Source organism: Curcuma longa, chromosome 10 (genome assembly GCF_044706935.1).
Source record: "Curcuma longa cultivar G26 ecotype Majalengka, Jawa Barat chromosome 10, ITB_CL_G26_1.1, whole genome shotgun sequence".
NCBI lineage: Eukaryota > Viridiplantae > Streptophyta > Magnoliopsida > Zingiberales > Zingiberaceae > Curcuma > Curcuma longa.
In genome coordinates, this window is record NC_133870.1 from 7,693,759 (window position 1) to 7,716,910 (window position 23,152).

General features: G+C 41.6%; 4 protein-coding genes across 7 annotated transcripts; 1 reads left to right on the forward strand and 3 right to left on the reverse strand.

Annotated features, from left to right (window-relative positions):
• The first annotated feature begins 1,416 nt into the window (after positions 1 to 1,416).
• Positions 1,417 to 4,721, forward strand: LOC141836768 (F-box protein FBW2-like). 4 transcript variants are annotated; one of them, XM_074724292.1, is made up of 3 exons: positions 1,417 to 1,466; positions 2,409 to 2,749; positions 3,734 to 4,721. In XM_074724292.1, the coding sequence occupies exons 1-3, from the start codon at positions 1,434 to 1,436 to the stop codon at positions 4,356 to 4,358; spliced, it is 999 nt and encodes a 332-aa protein (XP_074580393.1). In that variant the 5' UTR covers positions 1,417 to 1,433; the 3' UTR covers positions 4,359 to 4,721. The 4 variants fall into 4 exon arrangements, with proteins under 4 accessions (XP_074580393.1, XP_074580396.1, XP_074580394.1 ...); XM_074724295.1 differs by lacking the exon at positions 1,417 to 1,466 and adding an exon at positions 1,587 to 1,774 and having other exon boundaries at positions 3,734 to 4,720; XM_074724293.1 differs by lacking the exon at positions 1,417 to 1,466 and adding an exon at positions 1,588 to 2,033 and having other exon boundaries at positions 3,734 to 4,720.
• Positions 4,722 to 4,832: 111 nt separating this feature from the next.
• On the reverse strand, positions 4,833 to 7,607 carry LOC141836327 (uncharacterized). The gene is made up of 4 exons (XM_074723793.1): positions 7,199 to 7,607; positions 6,691 to 7,121; positions 5,890 to 6,000; positions 4,833 to 5,069 (listed from the first exon to the last, which is right to left on the reverse strand). Exons 1-4 carry the CDS (start codon positions 7,407 to 7,409, stop codon positions 4,857 to 4,859), a joined length of 966 nt encoding a protein of 321 aa, XP_074579894.1. The 5' UTR covers positions 7,410 to 7,607; the 3' UTR covers positions 4,833 to 4,856.
• An 843-nt stretch (positions 7,608 to 8,450) lies between these two features.
• LOC141836326 (ABC transporter G family member 1-like) lies at positions 8,451 to 11,040 on the reverse strand. Its single transcript, XM_074723792.1, has 7 exons — positions 10,716 to 11,040; positions 10,085 to 10,629; positions 9,906 to 9,992; positions 9,699 to 9,830; positions 9,430 to 9,621; positions 9,249 to 9,335; positions 8,451 to 9,171 (listed from the first exon to the last, which is right to left on the reverse strand). Exons 1-7 carry the CDS (start codon positions 11,038 to 11,040, stop codon positions 8,548 to 8,550), a joined length of 1,992 nt encoding a protein of 663 aa, XP_074579893.1. The 3' UTR covers positions 8,451 to 8,547.
• Positions 11,041 to 16,257: 5,217 nt separating this feature from the next.
• LOC141836258 (ABC transporter G family member 1-like) lies at positions 16,258 to 18,770 on the reverse strand. Its single transcript, XM_074723698.1, has 7 exons — positions 18,446 to 18,770; positions 17,809 to 18,353; positions 17,641 to 17,727; positions 17,418 to 17,543; positions 17,149 to 17,340; positions 16,968 to 17,054; positions 16,258 to 16,881 (listed from the first exon to the last, which is right to left on the reverse strand). The coding sequence occupies exons 1-7, from the start codon at positions 18,768 to 18,770 to the stop codon at positions 16,258 to 16,260; spliced, it is 1,986 nt and encodes a 661-aa protein (XP_074579799.1).
• Between the last annotated feature and the right edge of the window lie 4,382 nt (positions 18,771 to 23,152).

The following is a 23,152-nucleotide window of genomic DNA, read 5'->3' on the forward strand; positions in this document are numbered from 1 at the left end:
ATCTTTCAATTCATTGTGGCGAAGCCAGTGAATGCTTGCTGGAGCTGCTGCTGCTTCATCTGCCAGCACTATCGGGAAGGTAACAGATATAAATGCTGTGGAACTCACATTGTTTACAGACTCGAGCATCACTGTAAAGCAGCTAGCTAACCGAAGGAGGCGTCAGAGAGGAGGAGGAAGAAGAAAGGCATGCATGAGCTTGGCACCAGCAGAGGAGTCGTACAACACGCAGCAAATGGAGAGAGAGTAGTTGCAGTCGGCCGTACGATTTGATCAGACAGAAGCCATGGCAATTTCGTGTCTGAGACGCGCAGTTAATGCTAGTCAGGCGAAGCATGACGACAACCTGCTCAGCGACGCCATGGCCACGAAAGCTCTGGTTAATTTAATTGGGAGAAAAGAATGAGCTTTGGCAAGCCTTTAGGATTGATTTATACTGTATTATAAATATTGATATTGTGAATAAATATAAAGGGAGAGATTTTCTCCCATACATGGGTGCACAAGAGGTACAAATCTAAAGCCTGGATTGTACTGTTCACAAGATAACTTATGTGCGAGCGCAATCTATACGCATCGAATATTGGACCGATCAAGGTAGAATTTATTCAAGCGGATCAATCAACATTAATCATAATTGGAGATATGCTGCGAGGTTATAAAAGAAGCAGTAATGGGAAAAGAGAACAAGAGTATTCTCGATCCCTCGCTTCTTTTTCCTCTGTTTTTCCTACTGATAGTTTTTGGGTGTAATTGGTTCGCCAGTAACGATCTGTGCTTGATCGTCTTATCGGTTTTGTCATTGTATCCTAGGAAACAGACGTCCGTCTTTACCACTAAACATCGTCGGAGGGGACAAATCTGTTTTAAGGAAATTACGTTGAACGCAGATCTCGACCACTCAGCACTCGGCTCTCGGTAGTCGATCACTCAGGTTCTCGGCTTCTCGCCACTCGGCGTCCCGGCAGTCGCCACTCGGCCTCTCGGCACTCGACGTCCCGGCAGTCAATACTCGACGTCTCGACAGTCGCCACTCGACTCTTGGCCTCTCGGCTCTCGATAGTCGGGCACTCGGCTCCAGTCGGGCACCGGCTCGACAACTCAACGATTCGCCTCGACAGTCGCCACTCGACTCCCGGCTCTCGGCTCGGCAGTCGGCTCTCGGCTTGCCACTCGACAGTCGACCACTCGGCTCTCGCCATTCGTCACTCGGCACTCGGCCACTCAGCACTCGGCACTCGGCTTGGCAACTCGGCCACTCTGCTCGGTAGTCGGTGACTCGGCCACACTGCTCTCTCCGACAAAGATTATCAACAATTAGGTCTTGCACTTGCAGTGTTGCTAACTAGATCAACTTGCAGATCCACGAACAGTTTTCTTGTGTGGAATCGCCAGCTCAAAGCTGTCCACTGGATCATCAGCTGCAGCATTTCATGGCGTCCAGAGCTTTGACAGGGGAGACGAAGGTGGGTCCCCACGTCAGATTATTCTTGATTTTTATTTATTTTTGGAAAAAAAATGGTGTGAGGTCCGAAATTTTTAGAAAAATATCTACATTTATGCCAAAATTCTTCTGTAGTATCGAGCTTACTTTTGCCATCTTTTTCTGTAGCTTTTTGCCAATTTTCGCAGTGGCTCTCTGTCTTCTTGGGTTCAGTGTGAGCAGCTTCTCCTCTTCCTTCCTTCTCTCTCTCTTTCTCGGATCCCTGTTCTCGTTTTCGTTCGCGGCGGATGATTTCGTCGAAAAGTTCATTTTTTGATGGCTTGATGCTTGGTATGTTTCGGTAAATCGCGAGAAGTTTGGTTCTTTCGAGATTTCTCGTCTCTGCAATCGGTGCAATCTTGAAAAGATGCCCCTTTTGGCCGGCTTCTTCGCTTGAATGGAAGCAGCAGCGGTGATGGGCTTTGATTTGGCTGCCATTGTCTCAATTAGATGAGGAGAATGATTGAAGACGTGATCTTTGGCCTTTCCTTCTTTTGGATCTGGATCTGTTGTCGTTCTGGTCGTCGTAACTGAAGATTAAACACTCCAGGTGTTTCATATTTCTGATGTCTTTGTTCATCGAGGATTCTGTTGCAGCTATTTCCCTAAATTAGGGTTGCTGCTCTTCGAGCATTTTTCGGTTAAAATCGCTTCCTTTTGCTACTTAGATTGATGCTGTAAGCTACTTTCCGTTTCTCTCTATTCGTGCGTCATCGGTCGTTTATGTGCTCCTGTGAACACAAGCCCTTTGCTTCCGAAGCTCGTCCAGGATTCCATTTTGGAGTTCAAGTGTTGATGATCACTGGTTTCTTCGCTTGTCTCATCCGATCGGACCTTGGTTTTACGCGTTGTTCTCATATCATATTCCAATTTTTTGAAATTTTTGATCTTGACGATCTAAATTCCTGAGCCCATTTCACGACAGGGAGGTAGGCTAATTTTCCTCTGTGGCGACGACATGGCCGATGGCGGCGAGGTTAGGGCATGGGGGGAACTCATTCCCGACGCTCTGGGCCTCATCTTCCGCAACCTTCCTCTCCAAGAGATCCTAACCGTCATTCCTAGGGTTTGCAAATCTTGGAGGCGGGCAGTGTCGGGTCCCTACTGTTGGCAGGAGATCGACATTGACGAATGGAGCCAGCGCTGCAAGCCCGAGCAGCTCGATCGAATGCTTCACATGCTCATCGATCGTAGCTGTGGCTCCTTCCGCCGGCTGAGTGTCTTCGGCCTCCACACCGAATCCATGTTCACATTCATCGCAGACCAGTACGTAGATCTCATCTCAGTTCCTGATTTCCCTCTATTGCCTTAAATTTCCAAGAATGGAAGCTATTGCTTGATTATGTTGCCTTGATTGCAGTCATCCATTTTGATCCACTAGCATTTCTGTAGTTCACATGGTGACACACTGATGAGTATCTGAATTGATGATGCATACAATAACATTGCTGTTCTCTGAAACTTATTGCTAGAGACTGACTGTTCAGTAGCCATTAGCAACATAGTTGGTGTCATGTTTGATCTTAGTTTCCCAATAATTACCTCATGGTAACTTCAAATGCTAACTGACATTTCTATGACAAAGCTATTCTTTGTAAGGAATTTCATATCTACATTTAAAAGTTTCTAAATCTTTTAATTTACACTTTGTTCACTTGCTCTTAAGTTGATCGCATGGTGATGACATAGCAAACCACCAAATCAATCTAGTTATCTACATTATTTGCTTATTGAGTAGCAAAATATAGCACATTATATGGCCATCAGTTTGGAAATATTGTCCTTTCTCACTTGAGTTGGTGCCCAATAGGACTATGGAGATACATTGATTGATCTGCAATTCTACCACATCACCAGTTTAACAGTAAATGAACAGAGTGCAGATTATAGATTTGAAACTAAAACTAAGACATTGTAGATTTTTAAGTGTTTAAACATTATGATAAATTTGAATTCCATATGAAAGGTTGCAATAGATTTATTATTTAACCTTCTTTATTTGTTGAACTGCACAATTGCTTTTAGTAGTTTAATCTGAGTAGCTGGTGAGAACTGAGAATTAACAGTCAACAAGATTAAAGGTTATGTATATTTACTCTTGTCACAGTTTCACTAGTTTAACTTGAAACAAACTATTTATAGGATGAATTTTGAGTAATATAGTAGTTCAAGATATTGGAAACTTAATTCATTTTTGTTTGATGACTAATTGGCATTCTTGTTCTTGTTCTATCTATTGAATTTGTCTAGTGCTGGTTCCCTCGAGAGGTTGGAGCTTCCTAGAAGTGAAATTAGTGATTCTATTGTTGAACTTATTGCACCAAGATTGTCCAGTTTAACCTACTTGGATGTCAGCTACTGCTCAAAGATAGGTGCCCGTGCCATCGAAGTGTTTGGAAAACATTGTAGATCGCTAGTTTTCCTTCGGCGCAGGATGCATCCATTAGAGGTTGCCGGAGATTACGACTGCCAAGAAGAAGAGGCATTTGCCATTGCCAAAACGATGACCAAGTTGCGCCACTTGGAGATGTCCTGCCAACACTCTACGACTCAAGGGGTGCTTGAAATCCTCTCCAAGTGCAGGGATCTTGAGTATTTGGACGTGCGAGGCTGTTGGGAAGTCAAGCTAGACAAGAAGTACTTGGAGGAGTGGCATTCTGGTCTCAAGGTGTTGGGACCTGAAATTGAGGACCGCTACGAATGCGCAGACTACTACTCCGATACGTCCGCATATTCATGGAGGTCGATCAGCGACGACGAGGACATGATGTGGGAGGATATAAATGCAATGGAAGGGGAGGATTTTCAAGTGAGATTCTACGGCGGTGGCTTCAACGATGTAGAAACTGGGTACGACTGGCCTCCGTCTCCATGAGCATTGTTGGATGGGATTAAGAAACAGATTGTATCACCTTCAAGTGTTGAATTAGATGCATGTCGAGGTGAACTCTAGTGTTTACATGAGAATGTAGAATCTCCCTTTTAACTCGCAGGATAAGGAGTTATCTGTATTGAAGATGGGACGAACTATCTAGGTATGACAACACTTTAGCTCGTATCCATCCTTACAATAGTGTTAAGAACTTCTCCTAAGTGGTGTGCATGAAAACTTATATGTTTCATATGAATAGCTAATTATTCTCTGGGTTGTTTTATGAAAACTTCTCCTAAGCACTTGGGGGATGATCGGTTGAGCTTTTGATGTTGTCAATAATGTACTGTAATGTTAAAATAACTATAAAAAGTATTTGAATCATGTCTGCTAAATGATTGAGTTATTTGGCCAAGTTGATATTTAACTTTAAATGAACTTAATTGTCAGAAATGCTGAATTATCCAACATACACCAAAAAAAAAATTATGCAAGAACTTATTACTGATGTCCTGAGTGACTGGTGCTTGGTCTGTGATTGTCTCCCCCATCATGTCTTTCGAATTGGATCCCGGGAATCTTTGCTTCCTTCTGTACAGGTATGGCGTGACCAGTACCAGTTCTAGCATGCTCTTGCAAGTCATCCATGCTGTCTAATAATCTTCCAGCCTTTCCTAGTGCAAGGATCAACTCAAGCTGCTTTTGCTGTTGTTCCTGAGAAAGTTTCAATTTCGAAACTGGTTATGCTTTCTAAGGAAAACATATACTTTTACCACAGAATCAAGAAGGATATTTCAAGGTTTTTTGAAATATTACACTTGAAAATTCTGACAAATAGATGATTATTAAAGTACTAATGGAGGGAAAAAAATTGGATATTAAGGACAACCACTGGTGCTTCTTCAGAAATATATTTTACTTGAGTGTTGATGTTTTTGTTGTCTAGATAGTTCTGTCATCAGAAATGTTGTCCAACTGTTATTTCTTAAACATCAACAAAAATCCCAGAAATATCGATATCATATTCTTGACATACTACATAACCAATGTCTATAAGTGATCCTCATCATAGCGACTAAAGCTAGCTAACCATATATATTGTTTATATTAACATACTTGAGTGTTGATTAGTCGGTCAACACGTGAGTTTATAGATATTTCTTAAAGAGAGTAGTTTCATAGAATGGTTAGCCAAATCAAAAGTAAGTGACACCTATTTGTTATTTCGTGCATTTGTTGGAAATTATATCTTTCTTCAAATTAAGTGACAGTTAGACTTGAGTTCATGTTCAGAGTCAAATAGAAATAACTTAATGCATTGAGGATTAAGCATGTTGGTAGGAAGGCTTGTTAGCAAAGTAGAAACTTTGCCACCACAAAGAAAGTGAAACCTCAAAACATGGTTATCTAGGTATCACACAAAGTTGAATTATCAATCGATAATGAATTATGCTAAAAAACAAGGTTATCAATATGACTTCTCAAAATGAACACCACAAATTTATAGGTCAGAAGAATGTCACATAAGACTCACTTGCATGGCCAATAAGACCTTTTGAATTTCACCAAGTTCCTTCTTGAGAATCTCTTCTTGCATTGCAAGTACTCTAATAGCCTCCGAGTTCTTTGTTGCTAACTCTGTAGTCTGCATCACATCACATGTTTAAACAATGATGAAGAAACAAGACATATTACCTTAACTATCTATATCCAACTACAATTGGCTATGAGACGAAAATGATAGTAGATGAACTTTTAATTGCAAATTAGAAATTGAACTTAAGTTATAGATTGGCACCGCTGAAATAAACTTTATGTTTAGGCAACAATCAAGTTTGAGAATTGAAGGATGAACGTAAAATCTGTTTACTTGATTGAATATGGTAATGCCAAACGACAAAATTGACAAGAAAAATGCACTTTAAGGGGCTGTTGCAACAAAAATGTACGTGGAGTAGGAGAAACACTGTAACAGACATTGTTAAGAGTAACTCAAAATTCGAAAAATTAAGGTTCATCAGTAGCAAAGAAACTTTGAGTTGTTGCTTCAGCTGATATTTCATAATAACTTGCATGATTAAATTTATTCCTGATTTTGAGGACTAACACACAGGTCCATGATGTATTGATGTATAACAAAAATGAGAAATACACCTAAAAACATCGCAACTTTCTATGAAAAGAGTCAAGTTCAAATGTGAGTAATGTAGATAGAGTACACAAGAACAAATCAACGGCAGTCAGGAGCTTAAAAATAGATATCTTCCTGTGGTTCTCAAACAATATAGGATCTAAAACACAAGAAATGCAGCAGAATCTGGAATACTAGTATTACCTGATCAAGAGGTTCCTTCAATCCCTTCCTAGTGACCCTAAATTTGATCCCAAGCTTCTCAAGTTGTCTTGACAGCGCCCTAACTATCGTGGTAGAGCTTTTTAAATCACCTTCCACCTTTTCAATCTTCCCAATCAAATCCACACCCACACCATCTTTCTCCATCGTACAAATCCTCTGCCACTGCCTCCATCGGATCAAAAAACCAATTGCCACAGCCCCAACCAACAGGAAGTACTGAACCAAAAAAGCTTTGCTTCCCAGGTGAACCTGAAACTGCTTGGACGCACCTGGAATGACAGAGATCGCCACACATGCAAATGAATAGACGGTGGACGGCACAATACAGAGCACTTCAGCCATTAAAAGAGAATTATCCAAGCTTATCTGGCTGGGAACACCTCTCGCTCGGCTCCAGTCAACACCCTCAACTGAAAAGATCAAATTTTTAGGTTTCTTTACTCCAGTTTTTGATTATAGGAGATGGTTGGGACCAAGAATTTCTTACCTTCAGACGAGGAAGTCCTGGTGCGCCATCGAAATGCATCTGCGGCGCAAGCAACCGCCAATACGAAGCGCCTGGCGGGCGACGAAATGATCGAGGGGGAGAAAGGAGTGAACTTCACGAGATTGACACACGGTGGGAGCGAATGAACTGGATGACGAGTACGGGTAATCAACGGGGTCGAGTTACAAGCATGGATGCTGGCAATTGGCATAGCTTCCAGCGGAGATTACGATGCCGCTTCCGAACCTCGACACGGAATCTGAGAGGAGGCAGGCACGGGCCAGGAGACCGAGCTAGGGTTTTAGTAGATCATTACCACCTCACGGAAAATATCGAATTCGAGTGAAAGTTGCGTTAGGAACGAGAATGGACGTGGAGTCTGGGACGCTTTCTAAACTCCGAAGACACTTGTTCCTTCCATTTTAGGGTTTTGGATAGCCGCACAAAAGTTAGGGATAAAAAACCAATTAAAAGGATTTTTTTTTCTAATAGTTGAAGGGTATCTATTTTAAATTTTTAGTGAAAGCTGCACCTCATCCTTTCAAAAATAATATAGATGTTCTTTAATATTATTTTTATTATTATGTTATTTATAGATCCGATCATGGTTCAGAATCGACAGTTTGATGGTTCGAAATCGCCGGTTCGACAGTTCATGGTAGGTCTACCCTTAACCTTAATCGTCCAAGACAATTACGATTCACAATTCGGAACTACCGGTTCATGGTTCGGTTCACGGTTCGCTACGGTTCGAGATTATTATATTAAAAAATTTAAAATTTATTTTAAAAAGTGCATTTCGGAGAATTTACCATCCTAGCAGATTGATTTAGTCAAACCAAGAAAACGTCTACTGAATTACTGAAATCACACCTGATTTTTATCAGAATTTAAAATCCAGTCGACTGATAAGAAAAGTCAGTCGACTAGAGTTAAAATTTTGAACTAGTGGTTCAACCCGCCGGTTTCACACCTATTGAATCGGAACCGGCCCGGTATCCTGCCGGGCCGGTTCTGGTTCAACCCGGCTAACTGGGTCAACGGGCCACCTGACTCGTTGACCCGGGCTGGGTCCGAGCCGGGATCGGGCTGGACCCGGCTCGTGATAGGGTCTAGTTATTTATCTATTAAATATATTATAATAATCATAGTTTCATAGTTACTATAACTAAATGGTTACATAATTATAGTAGTTAAGATTTCGTAATTACGTTAAAATTATTCAAAACCTCTGAAAAAAAATTTAATGATATTTTTTTTGAGCTTGAAACCAATTCATTACTGATTCATTACACAACCTGCATGATTCATTACCGGATTATACCCCAACATGATTCTCCTCCTCCATCTCAGGAGGCATTCGCCATTAGAGACTTAATCTTCGGCTTAACCTTCTCGGCAACTTTCACTATGCCCAAGAACATCAACCTGTAGAGCACGGCCATGCCAAACAAGATCCCGAGGTTGACCCACTTGGAGTATCCCAACTCCACTTGCCAAACGTCCCTCAAAACCTCCTCCCCTGTGACGGTGCCGTTCCCTCCGGCGGCACTAGGGAAGACCATCCCTAAGAACTCATTCTTGTAGAATCCCTGGAATGCATACTTGTGGAACGAGATGTAGTACATAGGGTACCTCCACACTGGCTTAGGCAAGTCGTGGGGCAGCCGGAAGAACCCTCCGTTGAGCATCATCACTCCCTGGATCCCTGCTCCGGTAATGATGCCCATCAGGAAGTCTGGGACGACGCTCGCCACGATCATCATCAAGCCCTCGACGAGCATCATGCACATGAACAGCACGAGCGCGAAGTAGAGGAAGTGCTCCGGCGGACTCCGCAGGCCGACTAAGTAGTAGGCCAACGCGCCCGGCAGCACGGAGATGAGGGCCAAGTATGGAGCTGCGGAGAGAGTGTTGGCGATAGTGAAGGCAGTTGCGCCGTAGTGCCCGTTCAATCTTTCTCTTCCAAATATCTAGTAATTAAGGATCGAAGAATTCAGATTGCCAGATCTTTACTATGAATTATCAGCGCAAGAACTAACTGACTGACCTTCATGTCCTCTACAAAGGAAGGGAAACCACCAATCGCCATGAAAGTTAAGAAGGCAGCTATGAAATTGAGCATAGAGACTCTGGCCTGGCGACAACAAACAGAAAAGAGAGAAGAAAATCTGATATTTGAGTTCTGGAACTCCACGAGTGAGTGTATAGAAAAATCAAACAGGATATACCTGGATCGAGCCAAAACTGAGACCTATATCATAAAATATTGTGCCCAAACAGAGGCAGAGGGCAATATAAACTGCAAGTCTCAACCAGTAGTAGCCCAAGTCTCTGTACATGTTCACAAAGGATCTTCTTGTGAGCACCAGTGACTGAGTCGTGAAGCTTGCTTGACTCCTCTTCTTCACCAAGCCTCCTCTCTTTGCCAAGTAGTCGAGTAATTATTATATATGTTTAACAAAACTAAGTGCTAGTGTTTGTCGTCATGTTTAATTACCTGATCTTTGGGTTTTGCTATCTGTTCTATCACTTGCTGTGAGTTGAGGGAAGATCTGTAAGCTTTTACTAAGATTTCAATGGCTTCAGAAGCGCTTCTTGAGTTCGCCTCAAGTTCCTCTTCTTCCTTATCCTGATCGATATTGATCGAGTTCGAGATTTAGAATTTGTTGCCGTTAATTATAAGCTGCGAAGTAAAAGCACTGACCGTATCGAAGTCTTTGTTGATTGTTCTGAGAAAATGATCGGAAGGATTGCGCAGAGAAGGGCAGGCGAAACCGTTGGAAGCAAAGAACTGGAGAAAAGCTCGAGCAAGGTCGAATTGAATTTGCATAGGTTGAAAGTGGGAATTCAAGTCTTAATTGAGCTTTGAGATCGAGTTGGTACCTCGGCAGCCGCCGGAGCAGGGCCGAAGAAGACGGTGCTGCCATAGGCGAGGAGGCAGAGGCGATCAAAGAGGTCGAACACCTCGCTGCCGGGCTGGTGGACGGCGGCGACGACGGTCATCCTCTCGCGGCGGGCGAGGCGCGCGATGCGGTGGACGACGTGATAGGCGGCGGCGCTGTCGAGCCCGCTGGTTGGCTCGTCGAGGAAGAGGAGCGGCGGCCGGGTGAGGAGCTCGACGCAGATGCTGACGCGCCGCCGCTGACCGCCGCTGATGCCTTTGACGTGCCACCCGCCGATTCTGGTGTCCATAGCGGCCGTCAATCCCATCTCCCTCATCGTCGCCTCCGCCCTCGCCCGCTTCGCAGACGTCGACATGGAGTCCGGCAGCTGGAGCTGGGCCGAGTAGCACACCGCCTCCCTCACCGTCAGCGTCGTCATCAGCACGTCGTCTTGGGTCACGTACGCCGACGTTCCAAAGGCAAGCTTCTGCTTCTGCCCATTGATCAAGATATCTCCATTCTGAGTCAGGCCGGATCCCAATCTCCCTGAAATTTTCCAACGGATTCGAACTCGAATAGCGTAAATTCCACATCCATCGATGACCATTTCCATGCTAAAGACGATCGAGCACCTGCTAATGCATCGAGAAGCGTCGACTTTCCACAGCCGGAAGGTCCCATGATAGCCAACACCTCGCCGGGGTTGGCATAGCCGGTGACGTCGCGGAGGATCGACACGGCACCGACTCTGCGAGCGGCGACGGAGACCGAGAGATCCTTCCATGTAAGGAAGACGCCCGCCTCCGCTACGTCGTCCCCAAGGTGGAAAGAAAACTCGCCGCCGTGCATTTCGATGCCTTCATCATCGGCGCGTTGCGGACGGAGCGGGCGGCTGGGGCTTGGACGACTGGGAGTGGCCGAAATCCATGTCCGGCCGACGCTGCTGCCGGAAGCCATGAACGATGCACAGAGCGGAGACTAGATTTATGAGCAAGATTTGACAGCGCAAGGATCCCGCCGCCGATTTTGAACCAGAAAAATGAATTGCATTCTACGGTGTGTATTAAACCGAATCAAATTATAGATTGATTTTTATTATCTCTTCAAGTAAAGTTCAATTCAACTACCTCTTCATAATTCATCATATCTCTTTGTAGATTCATTTTTCATAATTCATCATATCTCTTTATAAAAAAATAATAAATTTCTGTTAGCTCCATTGACTCTCTCTGAGATTTTTCCACCAACCACCAGGGTAAATCGGGAAGTGCACGCAGCGGCAGCCCAAATGCCCAACATCCTTTGATTGCACTCCTCATTTAAAGGAAAAATTCCTATAAATACGCCGTAGTTGGGGATCAAACCGCCTACCGTGACACCATTGCCCATGGGACATCATATCTCTTTGTAGACTCATTAGTTAATGTATTTAATATCTTATTAATTTTCATATCATTTAAATGTTGGATATTGAGATCGTAAAAGATCAATACAATTTTATAAAAAATAGGAGTATCATCAATCAATCGATGAAAGTCAAAATTGACTTCAAAATAGAAATCTATGTTTCGCGTAAATAGATCTACACTATTAATTTGCTCAAAATGGATTAAGGATAAATGAGAAATTAATTATTAAAAATCAACCCAAAATAACATTAATTATTAATTAATGTTATATGAAAGTGCATGGGGAATAATCTCGTATTGGTAAAATTCGATGAACTTTCTTTCCTTATTAATGTTGTTGTGTTAATGTAGTTAACATAAAAACTCATGGTGCTCTCTTCTCACGAGCGAGCAGGTGCTCACACCTGCGAGCCTTGTGGCCAGCTACCCGCCACACGTGCAATGGGTGAGTTGTAGGCACACTTTGCACGTACGCGTCGTCGCGAGGAGCATTGAGGAGCTTAAATTTATGCTCCAGATGACATAGCAGTGCCTACATGGCACTCGGGTGATGTGGCAGTGCCACATGTGAACAGGGAGAGATGACTGGACTGCTGATTAGGCGAATGGATAACAACCGTTGATCAAAGAGATGTGATGGATCGCATGTGACCCGATCTGGAACGTTGAATCACGAAGAGTTGCAATCTGACTGCTGGTGATGAGATTTGATCTGAAGTGTCAGATCGAATGGATCATTGGATCCAAATCTGACGGATGAGATTAAAAGGCAATTTGAAGGGTTACAACCCTCCAGATCGAACGGCCTAGATCAATCCTGCTCAAAAGTCACAACCACTCACTAAAGGGTATTCTACCTCTTCAATTTCTATAAATAGATCTCTCCAGATGCTAGAAATTTCATCGAATCATCAATTCAACTCATCCTTTGAAGTATTCATCTCATCTTATGCATTTAGAGTTCAAAAAGTCTACAAAAAAGTTCGTTGGTCTTGGAATTGAAGTGCTACTATTCTAAAACGTCGTCGTTATATCTTGGGAAATGAATTGTTGTTATTTGTAAGCACTTGTAGCGGAGCAATATTATTTTACGGAGATAGTGTTGAACATTAACCTTGACGATCTAATATCAGTTTGCATCATCTCCGACATGTACCGACCAACAATCGTAAAGCGATATTGTGCAAACTGATATGGCTACGATCAATGATGTTCCGACCGCCATTCCACATGGAGAAATGCAAGAAAAGTTTAACAGAGCCGACTTCAAATGATTGCAACAGAAGATGTTGTTCTATCTGACGACGCTAAATCTCGTACGATTTTTACGTGAAGACCCGCCAGCCACTACGGAAGGTAGCAAGGCTACATACGATGCATGATCGCACGAAGATTTTCTCAACCGCAACTATATTTTCAACGCATTAGACACGTTCTATAACGTGTATAGTCCGATGAAGACGGCAAAATCTCTGTGGGAATCGCTCGAAAAGAAATACAAAATCGAAAGCACCAGATTTAAGAAATTCATCATATGTCGATTTTTGGATTTCAAAATGGTGCATTCCAAGAGTGTGACATCTCAAGTCCAAGACATGCAATTGATACTGCATAATCTGGACGTCGAAGGCATAAAGCTGAATGAGTCGTTCATAGTAGCCGCGGTAATCGAGAAGCTCCCTCCGTCGTGGAAGGATTTCAAAAATTACCTCAAGCACAAGCAAAAGGAGATGGGCCTTGAAGACCTGATCATGATGCTACAAATAGAGGAAGATAATCAAAACCTATCCAACTTCAGAGGAACGAAGCGGACTGTCGACGAGATGTCTAACTTGGTTGAGCTGAATGCCAAGAAGCCGAAGCAATTCAAAAAGAAGGCTCAAGGTAAGAAATTCAAGGGCTCGTGCTACAACTGTAGAAAGCCAGAACACATGTCCAAAGATTGTAGACGTCCAAAGAAATCAATCACAGGTCAGAAGGATGCTGCAAACCACGTCGCAACTTCTGATGACATGGAATTGGATCTCACTGCGATCGTATTTGAATCCGACATGGTGGAGGATAACCCGAAGTAGAGGTGGATCGATACTGGAGCAACACGTCATATATGTTTGGATAAGGCGATGTTCTCCAAGTATACCCCGATAAGTGGAACAAAGCTCTATTTGGACAATTCCACGACATCTCCGATTATCAGACTCTGAAAAGTTGTTTTAAAATGATGTTTGGGAAGGAGCTAATGCTCATTGATGTGCTCCATGTTCCCGACATCAGGAATAACCTAGTTTCTGGATCGGCACTTATCAAGGCCGATTTTAGACTAGTATTCCAGTCAAACAACTTTGTACTTACGAAGATTGATGTCTTCGTAGATAAGTGGTATTTAAAACAGAGTCTGTTTAAAATGGTTGTAATGACTGTACTCTGCAACATTGATAGTATTAAAATAAAAGCTTCCAGCTACTATAGCCGTCAATTTGGGTTAGGCCCGCCGGGTTAGCCCGCCCCGCCAAGTAATTTAAGCGGATTGGGTTGCAATTTTATCAACCCATTTTAAGATGAGTTCAGATGGGTTGGCTCGCCTAGGCCCGCGACCCGCATGGGTTGGCCTGCGACGGGCTTGGGTTGGCCTGCAGGTTGAGAAAATTTATTTATTTATTTTAAATTTTAAAATTAAAATAGAAAATTTAATGAATTAGTGGGTTTGATCCATTTAAATTACAATTCAAGCTTAAAAATTACAATTCAAACTTAAAAATTTTAACTTAATCAATTTAAATTATAATTCAAACTTAAAATTTTTATATTTTTTATATTTTTTAACAGACCCATGGGTTGGCCCGCCTAACCCGCGGCCCGCCTTGAGTTGGGTTGAATTGGAGATTTCCAACCCGGCAAGTTGGTGGGTCGGCCCGCCCCGCCCCGCCATATGATGGGCCTGTCATGGGTTAACCCACCCCGCTATGAGTTGGCCCGTTTGACAGCTCTACCAGCTACGTTGTTGAATCTATTCTTACCTTCAGACGAGGAAGTCCTAGTGCGCCATCGAATTGCATCTGCGGTGCAAGCAACCGCCAATACGAAGCTCCTGGCGAGCGATGAAATGATCGAGGGGGAGAAAGGAGTGAACTTCACGAGATTGACACACGGTGGGAGCGAATGAACTGGATGACGAGTACGGGTAGTCAACGAGGTCGAGTTACAAGCATTGATGCTGGCAATTGGCATAGCTTCCAACGGAGATTATGATGCCGCTTCCGAACCTCGACACAGAATCTGAGAGGAGGCAGGCACGGGCTAGGAGAACGAGCTAGGGTTTTAGTAGATGTATTACCACCTCATGGAAAATATCGAATTCGAGTGTGGAAGGTGAAAATTGTATTAGGAACGAGAATGGACGTGGAGTTTGGGACGCTTTCTAAACTCCGAAGACACTTGTTCCATCCATTTTAGGGTTTTGGACCGTCACAAAAAAGTTAGGGATAAAAATCTCAAAAAATAAAACAGACAAAAAAATTAAAAGGATATATTTTTTCTTTTTCAACAAAAAATGAAATTTACCACTCAGCAGCCCCACACGATCGGTCCCATGACCATCTATGAGGAGGTAAATCGAAGAAACTGTAGTTGGCCACGACGGGGAGGACAATACCTCAGCTTCGTCGAGATTCGACCCTTGTCCACTTCAACAAGTCTGCCACGTCGTAACCAACTCGACTATGCCTCGGGGTAAAAAAAAATCTACTGGTATCCCATTTTAATTTTTTAATCAAAGGTGCACCTCATCCTTTCTAAAATAATATAATTATCTTTCAATATTATTCTCGTTATTATCTTATTTACCTATTGAGTATGTTATAACAATTATTGTTTCGTAACTATTACGACTTAACAGTTACATAATTATAGCAGCTACGATTTCATAACTAATTATATAGTTATAATAGTTACGTTTTCATAGTTGCAACAACATAGAAAAATATCTTTAAAAAAATTTAAAATTATTCGAAGCTTCCAAAAAAACTTTTAATGACATTTTTTGGGCTTAAAACTGAGGCATTACTGATTTCATCTTATAACCAATTGTAGATTTCTAAACAAACTTCGATTTGATATATTATGCACCCCGTGATTCAACTCAAGTAAAAAATTATAATCTTCTCCAAACTTAAATACTCGTGACAATCTCTCCTCACTTCCTAAACCTCATATATATTGTAGTAGCTATGGTTTCGTAGTTGTTACATCGTGGATTCAACTTACTTACCTAGTATTCACGTTGTAACAACGATGAAATCGTAGCTACTACAACTATATAGTAGTTATGATTTCGTAGCTATTGTAATTGTGTAATAGCTATTATAGTAGTTATGAAATCGTAATTATAGCAATTATGATTTGTATAACTGCTATAATACGCTCCCGATTTAATACATATGTCAAAAGCAAACAGTATATTAAAGGATATTTGTGTCATTATATAAGGGATTAGATGACTTTTTAATAAAAAATTAAAATGAGACACTCTTTTAACTATTTAAAAAAAACTCTTTTAATTTTTATTCAATTTTTTTTTTGAAATTTCAAAGGTGCATATAACATCAAAAAAGATCACAATAAAACATATGAATAATTTTATTTCGATAGGAGATAAATATTTTACAAACAATAAATATTTATAAGATGCAATTTGATATGCAACAAATTACACAACATGCATGATTCATTACCGGATTATACCCCAACATGATTGATCTCCTCCATCTCAGGAGGCATTCGCCATTAGAGACTTAATCTTCGGCTTAACCTTCTCGGCAACCTTCACTATGCCCAAGAACATCAACCTGTAGAGCACGGCCATGCCAAACAAGATCCCAAGGTTGACCCACTTGGAGTATCCCAACTCCACTTGCCAAACGTCCCTCAAAACCTCCTCCCCTGTGACGGTGCCGTTCCCTCCGGCGGCACTCGGGAAGACCATCCCTAAGAACTCATTCTTGTAGAATCCCTGGAATGCATACTTGTGGAACGAGATGTAGTACATAGGGTACCTCCACACTGGCTTAGGCAAGTCGTGGGGCAGCTGGAAGAACCCTCCGTTGAGCATCATCACTCCTTGAATCCCTGCTCCGGTGATGATGCCCATCAGGAAGTTCGGGACGACGCTCGCCACGATCATCATCAAGCCCTCGACGAGCATCATGCACATGAACAGCACGAGCACGAAGTAGAGGAAGTGCTCCGGCGGACTCCGCAGGCGGACTAAGTAGTAGGCCAACGCGCCGGGTAGCACGGCGATGAGGGCCAAGTATGGAGCTGCGGAGAGGGTGTTGGCGATAGTGAAGGCAGCTGCGCCGTAGTGCCCGTTCAATCTTTCTCTTCCAAATATCTAGTTAAGGATCGATAGAGTTGAAGGTGAATTCAGATTGCCAGATCTTTACTATGAATTATCAGCACAAGAACTAACTGACTGACCTTCATGTCCTCTACAAAGGAAGGGAAACCACCAATCGCCATGAAAGTTAAGAAGGAAGTTATGTACATGAGCATAGAGACTCTGGCCTGGCGACAACAAACAGAAAAGAGAGAAGAAAATCTGATATTTGAGTTCTGGAACTCCACGAGTGAGTGTGTAGAAAAATCAAACAGGATATACCTGGATCGAGCCAAAACTGTGGCCTATATCATAAAATATTGTGCCCAAACAGAGGGAGAGGGCGACATAAACTGCAAGTCTCAACCAGTAGTAGCCCAAGTCTCTGTACATGTTCACAAAGGATCTTCTTGTGAGCACCAGTGACTGAGTCGTGAAGCTTGCGTGACTCCTCTTCTTCACCAAGGCTCCTCTCTTTGCCAAGTAGTCGAGTAATTATTATATATGTTTAACGAAACTAAGTGCTAATGTTTGTCGTCGTGTTTAATTACCTGATCTTTGAGTTTTGCTATCTGTTCTATCACTTGCTGTGAGTTGAGGGAAGATCCGTAAGCTTTTACTAAGATTTCAATGGCTTCAGAAGCGCTTTTTGAGTTCGCCTCAAGTTCCTCTCCTTCCTTATCCTGATCGATATTGATCGAGTTCGAGATTTAGAAGCTTGTTTCCTTTGTTGGTTTATTAATTAATTATAAGCTGCGAAGTAAAAGCACTGACCGTATCGAAGTCTTTGTTGATTGTTCTGAGAAAATGATCGGAAGGATTGCGCAGAGAAGGGCAGGCGAAACCGTTGGAAGCAAAGAACTGGAGAAAAGCTTGAGCAAGGTCGAATTTGCAGAGGTTTGAGAATTCAAGTCTTAATTGAGCTTTGAGATTGGTACGTACCTCGGCAGCCGCCGGAGCAGGGCCGAAGAAGACGGTGCTGCCATAGGCGAGGAGGCAGAGGCGATCGAAGAGGTCGAACACCTCGCTGCCGGGCTGGTGGACGGCGGCGACGACGGTCATCCTCTCGTGGCGGGCGAGGCGCGCGAGGCGGTGGACGACGTGATAGGCGGCGGCGCTGTCGAGCCCGCTGGTCGGCTCGTCGAGGAAGAGGAGCGGCGGCCGGGTGAGGAGCTCGACGCAGATGCTGACGCGCCGCCGCTGACCGCCGCTGATGCCTTTGACGTGCCACCCGCCGATTCTGGTGTCCATAGCGGCCGTCAATCCCATCTCCCTCATCGTCGCCTCCGCCCTCGCCCGCTTCGCCGACGTCGACATGGAGTCCGGCAGCTGGAGCTGGGCCGAGTAGCACACCGCCTCCCTCACCGTCAGCGTCGTCATCAGCACGTCGTCTTGGGTCACGTACGCCGACGTTCCAAAGGCAAGCTTCTGCTTCTGTCCATTGATCAAGATATCTCCATTCTGAGTCAGGCCCGATCCCAACCTCCCTGAAATTTTTCAACGGATTCGAACACGAATATATAACGTAAATTCCACATCCATCGATCACCATTTCCATGCTAAAGAGACGATCGAGCACCTGCTAATGTATCGAGAAGCGTTGACTTTCCACAGCCGGAAGGTCCCATGATGGCCAAGACCTCGCCGGGGTTGGCATAGCCGGTGACGTCGCGGAGGATCGACACGGCGCCGACTGATCTGCGAGCGGCGACGGAGACCGAGAGATCCTTCCAAGTAAGGAAGACGCCCGCGTCCGCTACGTCGTCCCCAAGGTGGAAAGAAAACTCGCCGCCGCGCATTTCGATTTCTTCGTCATCGGCGCGTTGCGGACAGAGCGGGCGGCTGGGGCTTGGACTGGGAGTGGCCGGAATCCATGTCCGGGCGACGCTGCTGCCGGAAGCCATGAACAATGCACAGAGCGGCGACGAGATTTATAAGCAAGATTTGACAGCGCAAGGTACCTGCCGACGATTTTTAACCAGAAAAGGATTGCATGCTACGGCACGCTGGATCACGTACATCTGAGAAAATCGTCTGTGAAAATTTACAGAAGATAATAATTGCATCCTCCTCCTCCTCATAAATAGACTCTTTAGAATTCATTTATAATTTCAAATTTTTATAAAATAAAATAACATCGAATTTAAATACATGAACATGTACCGTAGCTGCTGTGAGAGTCGATGAATGCAGAAGGATCGAATAGGACACTCGTCGACTTTGACTTTATGTTATAGTCGTATGAAGGACTGTTGCCAATCAATTCTCTGTCGGATACAAATCATATCTTTCCGCTCGCCTCAGCTTCGAATTAAATAAGTTTTATGCCCCTCAGCTGTCGATATTCCATCGGTCGGGATCATAAAATCGTACTATCTTATTTTTAAAAATTAAAATTTTATAATATATATATACACACACATAAATTTAACACATAAATCTAGTATCATGCGTGTTGTCTATAATTAAAAAATAAAAAAATAAAAAAAAAGAAGTTCTGAGACATAGCTGAGTTAATTATGACACAGTAAACTTATACGTGCAACATACAGGTAATACACCCCATTAACGAGCGTCATGACTAACTTTTCACCTTTTGCAGAAAAAAAGATACTCGATAGAAATGTCCGAGCATCCGAAATAAGTCAGTTTCATATTATTATTTTTTATTTTTTATTTATTTTTATATACTTACTATTTTTATTTAAAATTTTTATTTTAGAATTTAAGATTTAGATTATAGTATTAAATATAAAATTTTAAAATAAAAACAAGATGTTCACTGGGTATGACTCATTTTCTTACATACCCCATGAACAACTAATTTTTTTATTTTGAATTATTTTATATCTATATATATAATATAAATAAAAGCAAAATAAATACTTTCATATATAAATATATATATATATATATATATATATATATATATATATATATATATATATATATATATCATAAACACTGAACCCTAAATACTCTATTCCAAACCCCTAAAAAATATTTAAAATTTATATTAGGTGCTCGCGAATAGATGTGTATGCAATCATTAACACCCTCGGGATATAGTCGAGTTGGTTATTGTGGGACAGACTTGCTAAAGTGGACAAGGGTCAAATTTCGACAAAGCGAAGACAATGTCATCCCTCGTAGTGTTAACTGCAGTTTCTCAATTTACCTCCTCACAGATGGTCATAAAGCATGTAGGATCGATGGGAGCGCTATAGAGGTGAATAGTGCTTCCGTGCGTTTTCACTTCTTTCGACAGCCCCGTAAAACTTGCGTACGTAAAACAGAATAAATAGCAGAAAAGACACAAATACAAAGCAGTTTTAGTTGGTTCACAATCTCAGACTGCTACTCCAAGGCACATGATCAAAGATCGTTTTCGACGGACAATCTACTAAGTAACTCCCCTCTTACGAAAAAGAGTTAATCGCTTTACAAATACGTAAGATTGGTAACAAATATACTAATCTAGAAACGAAGTATAAAAATATAAAGCACTAAAAATTATACCGACAGTATGAATGGGTAGACTTTGATGCAGCTCTTCGGCGTGACGATAGTGTTCCGGATGATCTTTCATCATGCAGACGGTCGTCGTTAGGTCCTAGTCAGATTCCTCTAGGGTTTTCCATCAAGGCTCTTTTATTGAGTAATCCGAGGGCCTGCATGAAGCCTTTCCGAACTTCTCCATGTTGTCTCGTCGATCCACTATCAACGCTGCTGACTCGGCACTTCTAGATGTATGCTGATGTGGAGGTTCCGGATCAACCTTAACTTCACAATGTCTTATTTAGATCAGGGTGCTTGGAACCTTTTCGGGCACTTAGAGGCTAAGGTATCCTGACCACTAGGACTTTGTCACCTCACCGCCTAGCTGGGCCCATTCCGCTGATGTTCGATTGCCTAGAACCAATTTGGGAGCCTGTGTGTTTGATCGCCTAGATCCAGATAATTAAGAGCGTCTGGAACACAAAGTTCAAACCCCTCCTTTCCTGCATTACAAGTTAGTACAAAATACAAATGTAATAGGAAAAAATAGTTTAACTAACAGTTTTGATCTTGACTTCAAATTTCTAGTGAAATCTTAGGTGAGATTGACGTCTATTGCTCCCCTTATCAGGAACGTGTCCTCACCCACTCCATTCGGGATAATTTATCTTATGTCAACCAAGTCATTCAAACTTATTAGACTTTTGCTTAACCTCGATCCTCGGCCCCTAGGACTTCCACGATAGACTTCCAGTCCTCCAGATCCACCTAGTCTTTCGTATGGTGCACTTGATATCTGTCAAGATTTTCTGCCTAGTCCTCTGATTAGAACTTCCTTGCCCAACCCTCCAAACTAGGTCTTTCCACCTAATCCTCCATGTTAGGTCTTCCTGCCTAGCCTTTTGCCAGGACTTGCACTACCTAGTCGCAACTTGGACTTTTCATATTTGTAGTTTATAATTTGTGTTATCTGCACACTCAGTTTCACTTATTAGATTACATCACACACTTAATTTGAACCTTTAACCATTATCAAAACTCAGGTTCGATCATGTGATGCTTCCTACACCAACAAGGTTGACTGTGTAGGACCGCTAAGATGACAGATTCTACCTTTTACTGAAGTATGCAATCATCAACACTTAATATATTATAGATGACCTTATTAGCTATATAAATTTAAATTAATTAATAATTTAACTATCATTTTAATATAATAATACTGAATAATATTCATCCTTTCATATCACAAAATGAAAACTATATAATTTCTATTAATATAATAACAATAATCATATACCATCTCAAGAATATTCTTATGCTTCACGAGATAATCTAATTTAAAGATTAACCAAGCAACTCTAATAAAAAAATATATATATATAATTATTTATAATATAGGATCATATCGATGATCCTACTCACTAATCTTGTTTTGATTCTATAATATAATAAAAATAATAATTTTATACGATTCAGAAGCAATTTAGTGCCTAAGAACTAGGATTACTAATATCCGAATTGTGATTTAAATTATAATCGTGATGCACGACTTGGCAACTACCCAATTTGTTCCACGTGGCATATTCTATTAACGGTAGCCTAGGATCAAACGTGGATTCATAGAATGACACTCGATTTCAACATTTTTTTTCCACGTTTAAAATACAAAATTCATTAAATTTAGAGTGCGATATAGCTATCGCATGAAAGGTTCATTGTTTATAATCGTGTTCGCTTGCTATTTGCGCCATTACAATCAACGTTCACTGTTCTCTGAGTCTCTGTCTGGATACATATCGTTTTTTCTTACCTCGCAACTTCAAGCTTTTTTGTCCGTTAGCCGTGGCAATCATAGTTTGTAGGATTACGATCGATTGGATTGGTCGGGATCGAATAGTAGAGTAGTCTAGGATCAAACGTGCATTCATAGAATGACACTCGATTTCATCATTTTTTTTCATGTTTAAAATACAAAATTCATTAAATATAGAGTGAGATGTAGCTATTGCAATAAAGGTTCGCTGTTGATGATCGTGTTCGCTTATTATTGCGCTCATTGAAACTTCTTTATTATCACTGTTTTTAAATAGCAATAATTAATTTATGATATAATAAAGGTACATTGGTCGTTATTGTGATTCGTCAAAGAATTAATTAATTGCCCGGTTAGTCCGGAGCATGATCGATGGAGGAAAAAGTAAGCGTGGAATATTATAATTATTGTCCTTCTATCGACCCGATCCCGGGCTGAATTGGACCCGAACTCGTAATCGGATCAATGAGTCAGATACCCGTTGATTCGATTGCCAAGCCAGAACTGAGTCAACTAATCGGTTAGCAATTGATTAAAAACTTTATTGTTGAGATTTGAACTTGAATCTTCTATACAAGAGTCTAATATCCTAATCAACTAAACTATAAGTATTTACTTTTTTATGTTAATTAATTATTTAATAATAAATAATAATTTTTTAAACGAGGAAGTAAAATAAGTTTGATCGTTAAGAGAGGGGTTTTTTTATTTTTAAATTTTTTAACGGTTGAGATTATTTGATAATTTTGTATCAATAATTATAATTTAATATCCATGGTTCTCCAAACATAATAAATAAATAATTAATTTTATCATTTTTAGATTAGCTTCTTTAGTCTTATCTTTCAATTTTGAAATCTTGATCACTTTCAACTTTAATTATTCAATTATAATAGAAGTTCATCATCTGATTCTCAAAACGACAAAGAAATAGTCAATCTGAATGAGAATCATGATATTCAACTTATTGAT

What these genes read in the sequence shown, in the direction of transcription:
- LOC141836768 (XM_074724292.1), top strand. Translation starts at nt 1,434, where the DNA reads ATGGCGTCCAGAGCTTTGACAGGGGAGACGAAG. An exon ending in CTTTGACAGGGGAGACGAAG is followed by an intron (nt 1,467 to 2,408) that starts GTGGGTCCCCAC and finishes ATTTCACGACAG; the next exon opens with GGAGGTAGGCTAATTTTCCT. An exon ending in TTCACATTCATCGCAGACCA is followed by an intron (nt 2,750 to 3,733) that starts GTACGTAGATCT and finishes GAATTTGTCTAG; the next exon opens with TGCTGGTTCCCTCGAGAGGT.
- LOC141836327 (XM_074723793.1), bottom strand. Translation starts at nt 7,409, where the DNA reads ATGCCAATTGCCAGCATCCATGCTTGTAACTCGACCCCGTTGATTACC. An exon ending in CAGGACTTCCTCGTCTGAAG is followed by an intron (nt 7,122 to 7,198) that starts GTAAGAAATTCT and finishes TGATCTTTTCAG; the next exon opens with TTGAGGGTGTTGACTGGAGC. An exon ending in AGGTCTTATTGGCCATGCAA is followed by an intron (nt 5,070 to 5,889) that starts GTGAGTCTTATG and finishes AAACTTTCTCAG; the next exon opens with GAACAACAGCAAAAGCAGCT.
- LOC141836326 (XM_074723792.1), bottom strand. Translation starts at nt 11,040, where the DNA reads ATGGCTTCCGGCAGCAGCGTCGGCCGGACATGGATTTCGGCCACTCCC. An exon ending in TCAGTTTTGGCTCGATCCAG is followed by an intron (nt 9,336 to 9,429) that starts GTATATCCTGTT and finishes TGTTGTCGCCAG; the next exon opens with GCCAGAGTCTCTATGCTCAA. An exon ending in CCTTTGTAGAGGACATGAAG is followed by an intron (nt 9,172 to 9,248) that starts GTCAGTCAGTTA and finishes CTTAATTACTAG; the next exon opens with ATATTTGGAAGAGAAAGATT.
- LOC141836258 (XM_074723698.1), bottom strand. Translation starts at nt 18,770, where the DNA reads ATGGCTTCCGGCAGCAGCGTCGCCCGGACATGGATTCCGGCCACTCCC. An exon ending in TCAACAAAGACTTCGATACG is followed by an intron (nt 17,544 to 17,640) that starts GTCAGTGCTTTT and finishes GATCAGGATAAG; the next exon opens with GAAGGAGAGGAACTTGAGGC. An exon ending in TAGCAAAACTCAAAGATCAG is followed by an intron (nt 17,341 to 17,417) that starts GTAATTAAACAC and finishes TACTTGGCAAAG; the next exon opens with AGAGGAGCCTTGGTGAAGAA.